This window comes from Emydura macquarii, unplaced genomic scaffold, assembly GCF_026122565.2.
Source record: "Emydura macquarii macquarii isolate MOO-44397 ecotype Brisbane River unplaced genomic scaffold, CSIRO-AGI_Emac_v2 contig_3244, whole genome shotgun sequence".
In the NCBI taxonomy this organism is placed as follows: domain Eukaryota; kingdom Metazoa; phylum Chordata; order Testudines; family Chelidae; genus Emydura; species Emydura macquarii.
In genome coordinates this window covers 28,282-42,164 of record NW_027133381.1, presented here as the reverse complement: position 1 = coordinate 42,164, position 13,883 = coordinate 28,282, and the positions used below count along the sequence as shown (strand labels likewise).

The 13,883-nt window shown below is 51.4% G+C and overlaps 1 protein-coding gene across 1 annotated transcript; it reads right to left on the bottom strand.

Moving 5' to 3' along the window:
- Positions 1-2,194: 2,194 nt before the first annotated feature.
- LOC137142720 (uncharacterized) lies at positions 2,195-13,883 on the bottom strand. The gene is made up of 7 exons (XM_067532175.1): positions 13,788-13,883; positions 13,332-13,641; positions 13,265-13,299; positions 11,471-11,746; positions 6,273-6,437; positions 4,909-5,252; positions 2,195-2,305 (listed from the first exon to the last, which is right to left on the bottom strand). The coding sequence occupies exons 1-7, from the start codon at positions 13,831-13,833 to the stop codon at positions 2,195-2,197; spliced, it is 1,287 nt and encodes a 428-aa protein (XP_067388276.1). The 5' UTR covers positions 13,834-13,883.

Below are 13,883 nucleotides of genomic sequence, written 5' to 3'. Positions count from 1 at the left end.
CACCTGACAGAGGACATCTGGGGAAAGGGAAAGGAACAGAGGATTGAATTAATGATGGAAGGAATCTGTGGATGGGTTCCCATTTCCCCCCTGTCCCAGAGACACTCACAGGAGGGGGCAGAGAACAGGGAAAGGAAAAGCAACAGAGATTTCATTCTGGTTTCCATGCAGTGAGGGAAACGCTGCAGCCGGCAGGAACAGGCAGCTCTTCGTCTGGGGGGAGACGGTGGCACCTCGAATCCGGGGTTTGTATTTAAAGAGCAGCCCCCGGGGCAGGGATTTGCATGCGGGTTTCACAGGGTGGCTATAAGAGATGACAGGGTGTGAGCGCTCAGTGCATGGCAGTGTCCCGTTGGGTTCAGGTGTGTACCCTTTTACCCCACAGAGATGCACTGCGCTCAGCTCAGCACACATGGACTGAGCGGTGACGGCCGGGTCAGGGTAGGAAGGAGACAGCAGAGGGTAGGGCACTGGACTGGTCCAGAGGAGAACTGCCTGGGCTGTAATTGTCATCTGGGGATCACCAAGTGGGGATAAACCACCAGGGAGAGCTCTAAGTAGGCCATGGTGTCTGGGGGATGAGAGACTCCTGCAGCCCCTTCATGTCTGAGCGTGTGACCCAAAGGCCATCGAAGTCTGTGGGTGTCTGTCCTTTGCAGCACTGGCTATTGCGAAACGTGCTGGGCATTTACAATAAATGTAAACCCGTCAATAGAAACGAGGCCGTGGTGTGAGATTCGGAGGGGGAAAGACCCACATCTGTAGGGAGAGAGGCTGGGTTTAGGTCCCAGAGCGTGACAAACGGGTGCAGTGAAAGCGGAGAGAACTGGGGATCAGGAGAAGCGGCAGCGCCTGGGCTTTAGTGGACAAAAGGGCTGTGACTGGCGGAGCACAGAGTTCAGAGAAACACACGAGAGAAATATATTCTGCCCTTGGTTTTCCAATAGGACGGCTGCGTGTGTGACTGCTGCCCTCTCCTGGAAGAATCCTGCAGTGTGCCCGCGTGTGCCAGCCCGTGTATTCACTAGCGTCCTTGCCGCCCCCAGACACCGGAGACGAGTCCCTATCGGTCAGGTTGTGTGTGTCTGTGGCAGGGAACTGAGCTGGGTGACTTTCTCCTCTTCTTCCTCCCATTCTCTGTAGAAATGGTCTTAAATTTTATTTAAACTTTGTTGTGAAAGCCTGCCTGGGAGTCACAGAAATCCAGGCCATCTCCCCCTTCCCCAGTCCTCTCTGGGTAGGGTTCCTCACAGTGTGAAAAAACAGCGATTTTTATTGCAGGAGCAGACTTGAGCAGGAATCCCTGCACCTTGAACAGTGGTCCCCACCCCAAGTGTAGGAGGAAGGTGCCAGGATGCTCCGAGTGGAATATTGTGGAATAATCTGCCCAGAGGGGAAGTTTCTTCCTTATTTCCTGGGTGCCCGGTTGGTTGGTTGATGGGCTGCAGGCAGAGCCTTTGAACTGGGAAACATTGTACAAATACCTTCAATTCAATCCCAGCCCATGGACTGTCTCAGAAATGCCACTGGTGACTCCCACAGCGGATTCCTGCAGCCCGTGGTGGGATATTTTCATTGTGTGGGGGGTATAGAAGTGGGTGATAGACACAGATAAACTTCTAACATCTACATTTCACAGGGAGCTTCATTTTCTCACACCAGCCCTCTTCCTATGACCTGCCAGGATCATGTTGAGTCACAGCATTCAATGAGCCCTAACTCTACACCCAACCCTACACCCCAGCCCAACTGGAAGACTCATTTTATACCTAAACATTAACCATAACCTTTCTTTAACCCTAACCCTGCTCCTAGCCTGGTACTCATCTAAATCCTACATTTCCTTGCATCTCTCTTGTGTCTCTCTGTCTGTCTCGCTGTCCCTAGATATTTCAATGCAAACATATTTAATTAGATGCATAAGAATGGGGTAATTCTGGAGAAGCTGAGTGAAATTTAATCTTGTTTTCTGGTGTCTGAATGTCCTGGAGGGCAGCTTTTTTCAGGATGGTTTTCACACATCTTCTGTGTGTTGATGGGTGGGTGTGCGCTTGCTGCTCCCTGCTGCAGGGAAGGAAACTGGTCAGGATCCCACGGAGGATGGGGTCTGGAGCCATCAGTCCCAGCTAACTTCTCCTCACAGCTCTGTTTAGAATCGCGTCCCCTTTTTGTACAGTCGCTGCTTTGCTCTGTGTCACTGTCTCCTTACGGTGCAGTCATACGTGGCTGTGTCTGCAGCTGCCAGCGAGCGGAGCTGCAGGGAGAACTGGTTCTTGGAGGTGTCTGCAGAGATGGTGGCTCGGCCCTGGAAAGCCGGGGAATAGTTTATACCACCGCTCCATCTTACCATCCACTCCAGCCCTTTGCCAGGGGCCTGGCGGATCCAGTTCCAGAGAATTCATTGTGTGCTAGGAGGGGACAAAGACCTGGCCAGGGGCAGCTCAGCTCCTGGGGACGGGATGGCGGGTCTGGGTGCCCCGGGGCCGCTACTTCAACATTGAGCCCGGGGCGGGGATTTGCATAAAGTGTGAATGCCCAAGAAGGAGACAGAGAGAGCTGATAAAAAGGACAGGGCCCTCTGCCTCTCTGTGCCCCTCCTGGACAGACAGAGAGTGTTGGACAGACAGATACGCGCTTTGCTCCATCGCTGCAGAAGAGGAAAACACAGAAATGCTGAGTGAATGCAGTTTAAACTGACACCGCCCCTCATCAAATGACGGTGTCAATTCACTCATTCCTGTGAACAAAGCAGGCTTTGATGAACTCGAATGTTGGGCCCAAGTGCCAAACACTGACCCCTGATGCTTCCCCAACTCAACCCTCATTGATGACTGATGCCTGCTTATTGGTTATTGATGGCTGGTTGTTGGTTGGATGAAGAGGTGCATCATTGTTAAGGCAGTCAGATAGCTACAGTTATGGGGAACGTGGGGTGCAGATCTCCAGACAGCCTTGCAAATCTCACCTGTATATTTCCAAGGACAAGGAGCTCAGTGCGTGGAAGGTCTGGTCCAGTGCTCGTCTTTTCCATAACAACACGTGGGTTTGCCTGACTTTAAATAGGAGCAGAGATCTTTACTTACAGCGCTAGAGATGGGTCATTTTTTCGGGGGAGGGGAGGGCAGTGGTGTATGTGGAGAATCTGTGGGTGAAATAACCTCACATTGGCACCACGGTCTCTACTCTAACCCCTGAACTGACACACCAGGTGTGAAGCAGAGATGGGGATCTGAGCCTGGATTTATTATTCTGCTTCCAACCAAATCCCTGTTGCAACCTTCACTGTGGCACCACTAGTGGGGGCTGCACAATTGAGCACTTCTGTGATGTATCGGGTCCTTTCTAACCCCCAGGGAAACCCGACCAGATTATTATCCTGGCTTCTGTTTCTTAGCCTGTCCCACCTGCCTCCCATGTCCGGACACAGGGACTTTGTTACACCTGCTGGTAACACGTGTTTGGTTCTTTCCATGGTCTGGTTCATGTCAACCGTGCTGCCCTGGATGGAACAGGAGAGACCTGCAGGGAACAATTTCTGGCGCCTGAAGGTTTGACCCGCTTCCCTTTTCCTACATTCTAGGTGAACAGGGATGTGTGAATGGGAAGGAGGTTGGGAGACCTGGGAAAAAGGAAAATAAAGTGCAGAATGGATTAACCATCGAAAGAATCCATGGATCTGTCCCCAACTTCTTGACTCGCCCATAGAGACTTATCTAAATTGTGAGTAAGCTGGAGTGTATAAATAGGAAGGCGCTTCTCTTGTGCGAAGATGATGATGATGATAAACTTTCATGGAAATATTGAATGCAGAAAGGGATTTATATGTGGGTTTCACCCAGAGGGGATAAATGACCAGGGAGATTCGCGCTGCTACAGTTGGGCGGGTCACTGGCCTGAAGTGTGACCCTGGGAAGTGGTTTCCACCATCTGTGCCTCTCTTTCCCCTTTGTCTGTGTAGACGGGGAGTTCTTTATCCCAGGGACTGTCTGTCAGTCTGTGATAGCCGGTGCCCAGTGCAATGACCCCTTCTGGGCTGGGGAATGTGGGCAGTGATGTCATATTAATACGAACAGAACTCCTGTTTTCAGTTACTTACACTCCTGTTGTATTCTGTGTCTGTTCTTACACTGGGTTTACAACAGCTGTGGGCGCTTTCCCTCTTTATTGCTCCCCCTCCCCTTGCAGTTCCTATTCCGGTGTGACGTGTTCATAGATCACCGTTTCCCTGTCCCAGCCCTATGCACAGTGACATCACCCGTTACTCCAGCGAGGCACAGCCGTGAATCTGGGGCTCTGAATGGACCAGGGAGTGTGACAGGCACAGCTGGGAATGATAGAACATGCTGGGAGATGGGGTTTTCCTGTGATTTCTTAGGTCTGGAATGGGAAGCGACATAATTTCTCAAGAAACTTCAACCTTTATCCTTGGAGTCCATCCACTGAGTGATGTGCCGGGAGGTGGAGGGGCAGGTCTGTTGTTTATCTGACATCTGCACATGTGGCTAGGATTCCTGAACGGGATTTAAGGGACCTGGGATCCCCTGACCCAGTGGGTTTGAGTTGTTCCCATCATTTGAGAAGGGCTGGAAGGAGAATTTGGAGATAAAGCCAGTTGTTTTAAAAAGGCAGGTGCTCAGACAAAAGGCAGAAGATGACAGCAAAGGGGAAGGAACAGGGGTCAGGAAACGGAGCAGGGCTTTGTGTGAAGGGGGCTAAGTCTGGGGGGTAAGGGCAGGTGTCTCTGACTGGGTCTCTCTAACCAGGAACTGAGTTAGGAGAAGAATTTTCCCTTTCCCTCTTTCCAACGCCTCAATGTCGCTTTCTTCAGTGTCTCGCCCTTGTTCTAATGCAGACGTTTGTGTGAAAGGCCCCGAGTGACTCTAGACAAGCCGCTTCCCCTTTTTGTACGAGTCCCTGCTTTGCTCTGTGTCGCTGTGCGTCTCTGGCACAGTAATACGTGGCCGTGTCTGCAGCTGCGAGGGAGGCCAGCTGCAGGGAGAACTGGTTCTTGGCATTATCTGAAGAGATGCTGGTCCGGCTCTGGAGAGACGCAACAAACCACTTTCTCCCGTCGTGCGGATATATACGTGCTACCGACTCCAGCCCTTTCCTGGGAGGCTGCCGGATCCAGTTCCAAGCGTAGGTGCTGCTAGTGATGGAGACACCCGAGACAGCACAGGTCAGTGTGAGGGTCTGTCTGGGCTTCACCACGCCCTGTCCGGACTCCACCAACTGCACCTGAGAGAGGACACCTGGAAAAGGGAAACCAAGCATGGAAAGAATTAGTTGCTCAGTGAATCTGAGGCTCTGTCCCTAATTCTCCTGCTCTGTCAGAGTCACTCACAGGTGGGGGCCGATAACAGGGAAAGGAAAAGCAGGAGAGACTTCATTCTTCTTTTCATGCACTGAGGGATAGTTCTCCAGCAGGCAGGAATGGGCAGTTCTGTGTCTGGGCAGAGACTGAGACTCCCACACTCAGGGGTTTGTATTTGAAGAGGAACCCTCGGGGCAGGGATTTGCATGTGGCTTTCTCAGGGTGGCTATAACAGAGGGTAGGGGCGTGAGTTCTCAGTACATGGCGATGTCCGCTTTGCACAGAGGTCCCCTTGATACGAGATAGAGAGACATTGTGCGCTCAGCTCAGTGCACTTGTCAATTGCTCTGGGCATTCCCCTAGGACCCTAGGTTAGAGGGAATAAATCTCCGGTTCGGTGCCTAAATCTCCCAGACACTCCCTGTAAAATGGGTTTAAGGAGACATCCCTGCCTGCCGTGTAGATGGGGAGGGTTCAATCCAGACCGGGTTGTTGTGTAGCTAGGTTTGAAACAGAAGGTGTGTGTCAGTGCGAGGGGCCCACATTGCTGTGGAGGACACAGGGTGTCGTGCGTGATTGATCTCCCAACGGGAAGAATTGAGATGTGATCTCTGTGTCTTTGTGTGAAAAGGAACTGAGTTAGGAGACGAGGGACTTTCCCATCCCGTCTTTCCACCTCCTCAATATCGCTTTGCTCAGCATCTCGCCCCCTTTCTAATGGAGATCTTGGTGTGAAAGGCCCCGAGTGAGTCTAGACAAGCCGCTTCCCCTTTTTGTATGAGTTCCTGCTTTGCTCTGTGTCGCTGTGCGTCTCTCATGCAGAAATAAATGGCCGTGTCTGCAGCTACGAGGGAGGCCAGCTGCAGGGAGAACTGGTTCTTGGCATTATCCGAAGAGATGGTGGTCCGGCTCTGGAGAGACGCAGCAAACCACTTTCTCCCGTCGTGTGGATATATACGTGCTACCCACTCCATCTGTTTCCCGGGAGGCTGCCGGATCCAGTTCCAAGCGTAGGTGCTGTCAGTGATGGAGACACCTGAGACAGCACAGGTCAGTGTGAGGGTCTGTCCAGGCTTCACCACGCCCGGGCCAGACTCCACCAGCTGCACCTGAGAGAGGACACCTGGAAAAGGGAAGGAAAGCATGGAAAGAATTAGTCACTGAATGAATCTGAGGATCTGTCCCTAATTCTCCTGCTCTGTAAGAGTCACTCACAGGTGGGGGCCGATAACAGGGAAAGGAAAAAAGGAGGGACTTCATTCTTCTTTTCATGCTCTGTGGGAAATTTCCCCTACAGGGAGGAATGGGCAGTTCTATGTCAGGGCAGAGATAGAGACTCCTAGACTCGGGGGTTTGTATTTAAAGAGCAACCCACTGAAACCGGTATTTGCATGCGGGTTTCTCTGGGTGGGCATGAATGGAGTGACACAGGAGAAATACTTAGCACTTCTTCCTTAGGACGAAGGAGTCTCATGCACTGCTACAGACCGGGAACCGACTCGCTAGGCAGCAGTTCTGCAGAAAAGGACCTGGCTGTTACCGTGGAGAAGAAGTTGGAGATGAGTCAACAGGGTGCCCTTATTGCCAAGAAGGCTAATGACATATTGGGCTTCATTAGTGGGAGCATTGCCAGCAGATTGAGGCTTGTTTAGTCTGCAGAAGAGAAGAACGAGGGGGGATTTGCTAACAGCCTTTAACTACCTGAAGGGGGTTGCAGGGAGGATGGAGCTAAGCAAATGACAGAACTAGGAGCAACGGTCTCAAGTTGCAGTGGAGAAGGTCAGGTTGGATATTAGGAAAAGCTTTTTCCCTAGGAGGGTTGTGAAGCAGTGGAATGGGTTACCTAGGGAGGTGGTGGAATCTCCATCCTTAGCAGTTTTCAAGGCCTGGTTTCACAAAACCCTGGCCGAGGTGATTTAGTTGGGGTCGGTCCTGCTTTGAGCAGGGGGTTGGACTAGATACCTCCTGAGGTCCCTTCCAACCCCCATGTGCTATGATTCCATGGATCAGGGACAGCCACTATTCAGGAATCATAATCTTGGTCTTTCTCTCAAACACCGTGACTTCCGGGGGTAACACAGACAAAATGCTTTTGCATGACCCAGAGGAGAAGAGGAATGGATAAAGCGCCATATATCCATCTCACATTGGTATAACTACATGGGTGAAAACATTACACCCTGAACTGAAGTAGTTATGTGGGGACAAAAGCTGTGTGTAGACCAGACCTTAGTGTTCTAGTGTGTCATGACTGGTTTAGGAATGAAGTTCCCCAGTTTGACTTGTCTACAGGGGAAATTAGTTTTGGCAGAACCAATTTAAACCCCTGTATATAGACTGGTCTAACCCCAAGTGCACACTTCCATTTGGGTGAGACTTTGTAGGGTTTAGCTTATATCCCTCGGTCTGCACTTCAACTTTCTTTCTTTTCTTTCTTCTGTTTATACAACATTTAAATAAAAGGGTCTCTCTTTTGGAGCAGTGGCTATTGAGAAATGGGATGGGCATATGAACTAGATATGTACCATGCCCTCAGGGAAATGACACTCTCATGGGAATGTCTGATGGGGGAGGAGCAGCAGCAGCAGCAGCTGAATGTGGGAGAAGGGCTGGTTTAGGCAGCAGAGAGTGAAAAGCAGCCATAGTGCAGGGGAGGAAAAGGGGAGGCAGAGATGCAGGTTCTGGGTTTTGTCAGCACAAAGGCTTTGAAGGAACAGAAAAAGGGGGAGAATCTGAACCAGAGACTGGGGAGAAATGCATCGCCTTATTATTAGGTGCTTTTTAACTAGAAGAGCCCCCTAGGGGTGAAAATTTGTCTTCTGGCAATGGGGGAAGGATACTCATTTAGATGGACCCGGAGTCTCATCCGATACTTTATTATAATTCTATGAAAAATAAAAAATCACTTGTCCCTGTCCAGTTGGAACAAAAAAGCACCCGCAACCTCTTTCGCTTTGTCTCTGTGGGTGCATGTATCACTGCCCCTCCTACTGGAAGGGATGACTTGTATCACTGGTGTGTGTGTGTGTGTGTGTGTGTTTTGTCTTCTCTCACAGAAGTGATGATGTGTTTCCAGTCCCATTCAGATTAATTGGTTCCTCTTTCTGAGTGTGGACGCTCGTATGCGTATGAGTTTCCGGGTTTCAGCACGCCCGGGGCGGACGGGACCAGCCGGATCTGGGAGAGGGCACCTTGGCAAAGGGAGAAAAACAGAGCAGTGAGAATCTGCCCACGCGGCACGGGGAAAGCGTGGTCCTGAGATACTCACGCCAGGGAGCCGCCAGGAGGCAGAAAAGAGCAGGCAGCAGCAGGGCCATCTCTCAGAGCTGTAGCAATCCGGGGCTGCTCCTCTCGGTGCCTGAGGAGGGGCTGGGACGCGCAGGGTCGGGGGTTTGTGTTTAAGCAGGCGGGGATTTGCATGTGGGTTTGGCCCAGCGGGGACGGGAGATGAAAGGGCAGAGCAGGGAGAGCTGGGCCTTGACAGGAATCCCCCCCTTGCACGGGCCAGCGTCTGACACCGGGACCGGGGCAGAATTCCTTTATTTGCGGGACGACGTGCAATCTGTAAGTGACACCGAACACTGGTTAATGTATGACATGCGCTGCCACGCGGCTTAAAGCCCCTCTGCTCCCGCTGCTACTTGAGTGAGCCCTGAGTGTGAGCACCCACCTGTGCTCCCCAATGCCGTGTGTAGGTGTGCTGATCTGCCTAGCTGGGTGAAATGAGATCTGGGCCCGCCATAGCTGTGTGTGAGTGTGTGTGATTGTTTGGGTGTTGTGGCCATCTGCTGGGTGGAGCGTGTATGAGCGTGTTTCACAGCCACCTATTCTTGGAAGGAGGCAGAGCAGCTGAGTGTGTGTTTGTGTCTGAGCGTGTGTTGTGCTTTACTTGATAAAACAGGGCCTTGTCGCTGTGTGTGTGTGTGTGTGTGTGTGTGCGCGCGTGCGTGTTTGTGCATCTCTTTCCTAGTAGATACAATATTAATAATACCTTGCACTTCAATAGCACTTCCCCCGCCCAGAAGAGGTCAAAGTGCTTCTACAAAGTAATTAAGGAGCCTTATCTCTATGTTAGAGATGGGGAAACCGAGGCACGGGTTGTTGAAGTGACTTCCCTCGCTCACCTGCAATGGAGTCAGGAATGCAGGACCCTGATTTGTAATCCACGCGGGCACCCTGCCTCCTTGTAGGAGTTTGTCGTAGCGCATGGGTGCACACACATTTGTGTAGCATTGCTGCTCTGTTCGCTTGAATGAGTCCTGTGCAAGAAGAAAGGCCAGTGTGTGTTTGTGCTGCCTGCTTCTACGCAGAAGACCAGTTCATTGTGTGTTTGTGTGTCCCTGCTCCCCTACACTGGAGGGAAGGAGTCCTGATCAGCTGTTGTGTGTTTCTGTCTTTGCTACCTCTTACTGGAGGCTAAATAAGACCATCTCTGTGTGTCTGTGTGTGCATGCTAACCCTTGTTCGTGTGCACATTTGTGTCCTTCGCTGCTGCTGCTTCCTACTAAAGGAGATGTGACCTGCTCAGTGTGCAGTGTGTGTGTCTGTGTGTGTTGTAGGGAGATTTTCCTTGCTTTTCCTCTTGAAGACACCTCCCGTCCATGAGTCCCTCACCCTCAGCTCCCAATGCCACATGATGACCCAGCCCGTGCGGTGATGATGATCCAAACCTCTTCATTAATGACGTGGTCGAGGTAGGAGACGCCCCAGATTTTACGGAATACAGGACTTTGGGAATAGAGGTTGTCATATTTAAGGGCGAGGGGAGACAGACACCGATAGCTGACAGCATCCCACGGGGTGTGGACGGCTTGACATGGTCACCGAACGTCCTTTGAACTCTCCTGCCCAAGGCACTGCAGGAGCCTCCAATGCTGAAGTGACGGAGCAGCCGGGAGGGACAAAAAGAAGTCCGGTTTCCTAATGGGAGCTGGTGAATGAGGGAAATGCCTGAGGTGGACAGGCCAGTTCTGTGTCTGGGCAGAGACTGAGGCTGCTAGAATCAGAGGTGTGTATTTAAGGAGGGGGGAGCAGGGATTTGCCTGCAGGTTTCACAAACAGGGGATGGGAGATTGACGGGCCTGGCAGCAGGAGGTCTGGCTAGAGGACGATCCCTTCCTTGGCGTCTACTTATAAAGGCACAAGAGCGAGACACAAGATTTGACTTTGCCTGAGAAATGTTCCCATTCCCAGCGACTGCATGTGCTCAGAGGGATTGCACAGAAGGCAGAGCAGTGACTGGGGCACATATGGAACAGAGAATCACAGAAGATGAGGGATGGAAGGGACTGTAGGAGGTCATCTGGTCCTACCCTCTGCTCACAGCAGGACCAACCCCAACTAAATCATCCCAGCCAGGGCTTTGTCAAGCCAGGCCTTAAAAACCTCTAAGGATGGAGATTCCACCACCTCCCCAGGTAACCCATTCCAGTGCTTCACCACCCGCCTAGGGAAAATTTTTTTCCCCCAATATCCAACCTAGACCTCTCCCACTGCAACTTGAGACCGTTGCTCCTTGTTCTGTCATCTGCCACCACTGAGAACAGCCTAGCTCTATCCTCCCTGGAACCCCCTTTCAGGTAGTTAAAGCCTGTTATCAAATCCCCCCTCATTCTCCTCTTCTGCAGACTAAACAAGCCTAGTTCCCCCAGCCTCTCCCCATAAGTCATGTGCTCCAGCCCCCTGACGATTTGTGTTGCCCTCCTCTGGACTCTCTCCAACTTGTCCACATCCTCTTTGCAGTGATATGGTAGCAGAGAAGGCCGCACTGCCTTGGGGGCAAAGCTTGCACCTGACTCAGGGTTATATACCTCGTCTCCTTCTTCCCCAGTGTCTCTCTTTGTCCTTGTCTTTCCGTTATGTCAATTGCTGTAATGTTGGCATGTCTCAGACAGCCCTGGCTGGGATGGTTTAGTTGGGGTTGGCCCTGCTTGGAGCAGGGGGTAGGACTAGATACCTCCTCAGATCCCTTCCAACCCTCATCTGCTATGATTCTGTATGATGCGTTGTTCCAGCACCACATCCCTTTATAGACAGATCACATTTTAGGCTAAGTATTTAGAGACGTGGTGTTTGAGGCATCTTTGTTTTTGTCTTTCTTAAAATAAAATATGTTTTTAGAGACCGCTTCCCCTTTTTGTACAGTCCCTGCGTTGCTCTGTGTCACTGTGTGTCTGGCACAGTTGTAGGTGGCCGTGTTTGCAGCTGTCAGCGAGCGGAGCTGCAGGGAGAACTGGTTCTTGGACGAATCTACAGTGATGGTGATCCTGCTTTGGAGGGAGGTGGCATAGCTTGTGCTTCCACCTCTATTTATACGTCCCATCCATTCCAGCCCTTTGCCGGGACTCTGCCGGATCCAGCTCCAGTAGCAACAGCCACTAGAGATGATATTGCTGGAGTCTCCAGAGACAGCGCAGGTCAGCGTGAGGGTCTCTCCAGGTTTCACTTCTCCTTGGCCAGACTGGGCAATCTGAACTTGCGAGTGGACGCCTGGGAAGAGGGAAAATGATTATGAGCCTTATTATTCTTACCCCAGGTTTTCTCCGCAGATGCCAAGGTTCGGGTATGATCTTTTGTTTCCGGCCGTCTCCAAAAATACTTACAACTCATGGCAGATAACAGCAAAGTGAAAAGCAGTAGGGACTCCATGGTTTGTCAGTTCAGGGCAGCAGTCAGTCAGAGATTCACCCTCTCCTCAGTGTCTGAGCTGCAAGAACCAGAGGTTTATATTTAAAGAGGAAGCCCCCCCCCGGAGCAGCGATTTGCATGCGGGTTACACCAGGAGAATATAAGAGAAGGCAGGGAGTTGTCTGTCTGTCTGGGGCTGTCCCTCTGGGACGTGACAGCAACATACAGCAGACATAGATCCTTGCATTAGGCCCAGCCTGAATTAACTGTGCAGAAACCAGAGTATAAAAGTCACGTCGGAGGCAGTGTGGTCTAGTGGATATAGCGCTGCACTGAGACCTGGCATCACTATGTCCCTCGGTTTCCCCAGTCTTTAAAATTACCTCCTTCGTAAAGCACTTTGAGATCTATACTTTGCCCTAACAAACCATGGAATGTGCTGTATGAGAAGTGTTACTGTTCTTAGAGATCACATTGTCTGAATTACATTGATTCATTCCTGTCCTGTCCTGTCCAGTCTTTTCTTTCCTTTCCAGTCCAGCTGAGTGGCTGCATTTATTCTTTTACACATAGAACGAAGGGGATACATTTAAACCTATCAACTGGATTATTCCTTTCATTCGTTTTTCCTGAACGACATGGAGGCGAATCTGTTTGGCAAAGTTAATTTTGAAAGAGAGGATGAGGCAGACTTCCAACGGGGCTTAGGGGCTCGTGGGGTGCCTTTAAAATCACCCAGGAGCCCAGTACCCCTCGATTTCAGTGGGGGAAAAAGGCACCTGTCTGCCTTTTGAAAATCCCACGAGGCACCGGGATGCCTTTAAAAATGTGACTCCCTGTGGTCAGCGACATTGACTCAGTGACCAGCACGTCTACAAAGCAGGACTCCTGTTTTCCAGGTATTTACACTGCTATTCGATGTCTGCTCTCACAGCGAGGTTACCACAGCTATTGAGCGCCATCCCTGGGTATTGCTCTCCCTCGCCCTGGGGTTCGTATCCCGGTATGACGTGTTCATAGATAACCGTTTCCCTATCCCAGCCCCATGGACAGTGACATCTCCCGTTACTCCAGCCAGGCACAGGCGTGAATGCGGGGGCATGAACGGACCGGGGAGCGTGACAGGCACAGCTGGGAATGACTGAACATGGTTTTCCTGTGATTTCCTTGCTGAACCTTGGCTCTGTAATGAGAAGCAACATTGCTTTTACTGCTGCTCTGCAATATCAGCGACTCATTGCCTTCTATTAGCTTTATGAAACTTGACTGCGATAGATTCTCTCTCCTTATGAACCTGCGTCACCCTGAGAAGAAAGTGACAGCGCTGAATGTCGGTATGGAAACTGCTTCCCCTTTTTGTACAGTCCCTGCTTTGCTCTATGTCACTGTGTCTCTCGCACAGTAATACGTGGCCGTGTCTGCAGCTGTCATGGAGCGAAGCTGCAGGGAGAACTGGTTCTTGGAGGTGTCTGCAGAGATGGTGATCCGGCTCTGGAAAGCTGGGGCATAGCGTGTACCCCCACTAGCTGCATATATATCTCCCATCCACTCCAGCCCTTTTCCTGCAGGCTGCCGGATCCAGCCCCAGTTGCCACCAGAAGAAATGGTGTAACCAGACACGGTGCAGGTCAGGGTGAGGGTATCTCCAGGCTTCACCGCTCCTGGCCCGGACTGGACCAGCTGGATTTGGGCCAGGACTCCTGGAGAAGGAGGGAATTTCAGACATTATACCATGGTTCAGACCGCTCACCGGGGACTCACCCTGCCCTATTGAAGTCAAGGGGCATTCCTCCATCGGGCACAACAGAAGAAGGATTTTCCCCGTCCCCCTCCCACAAACACTCACCGGAATGGGTGGCTAAGAGGAAAAGGAAGGTGAAGAACGAGTCCATGGTGGTCGGATGACGGAACAGACTCCCCAGCAGACAGCACTGGGCACTGC

Coding starts and splice junctions, on each gene's coding strand:
- LOC137142720 (XM_067532175.1), bottom strand. CDS start 13,833: ATGGACTCGTTCTTCACCTTCCTTTTCCTCTTAGCCACCCATTCCG. Junction 11,747..13,264: donor TTTCCATACCGACATTCAGC/GCTGTCACTTTC, acceptor TGAAACCTGGAG/AGACCCTCACGCTGACCTGC. Junction 5,253..6,272: donor ACAGATGGAGTGGGTAGCAC/GTATATATCCAC, acceptor TCCCTTTTCCAG/GTGTCCTCTCTCAGGTGCAG.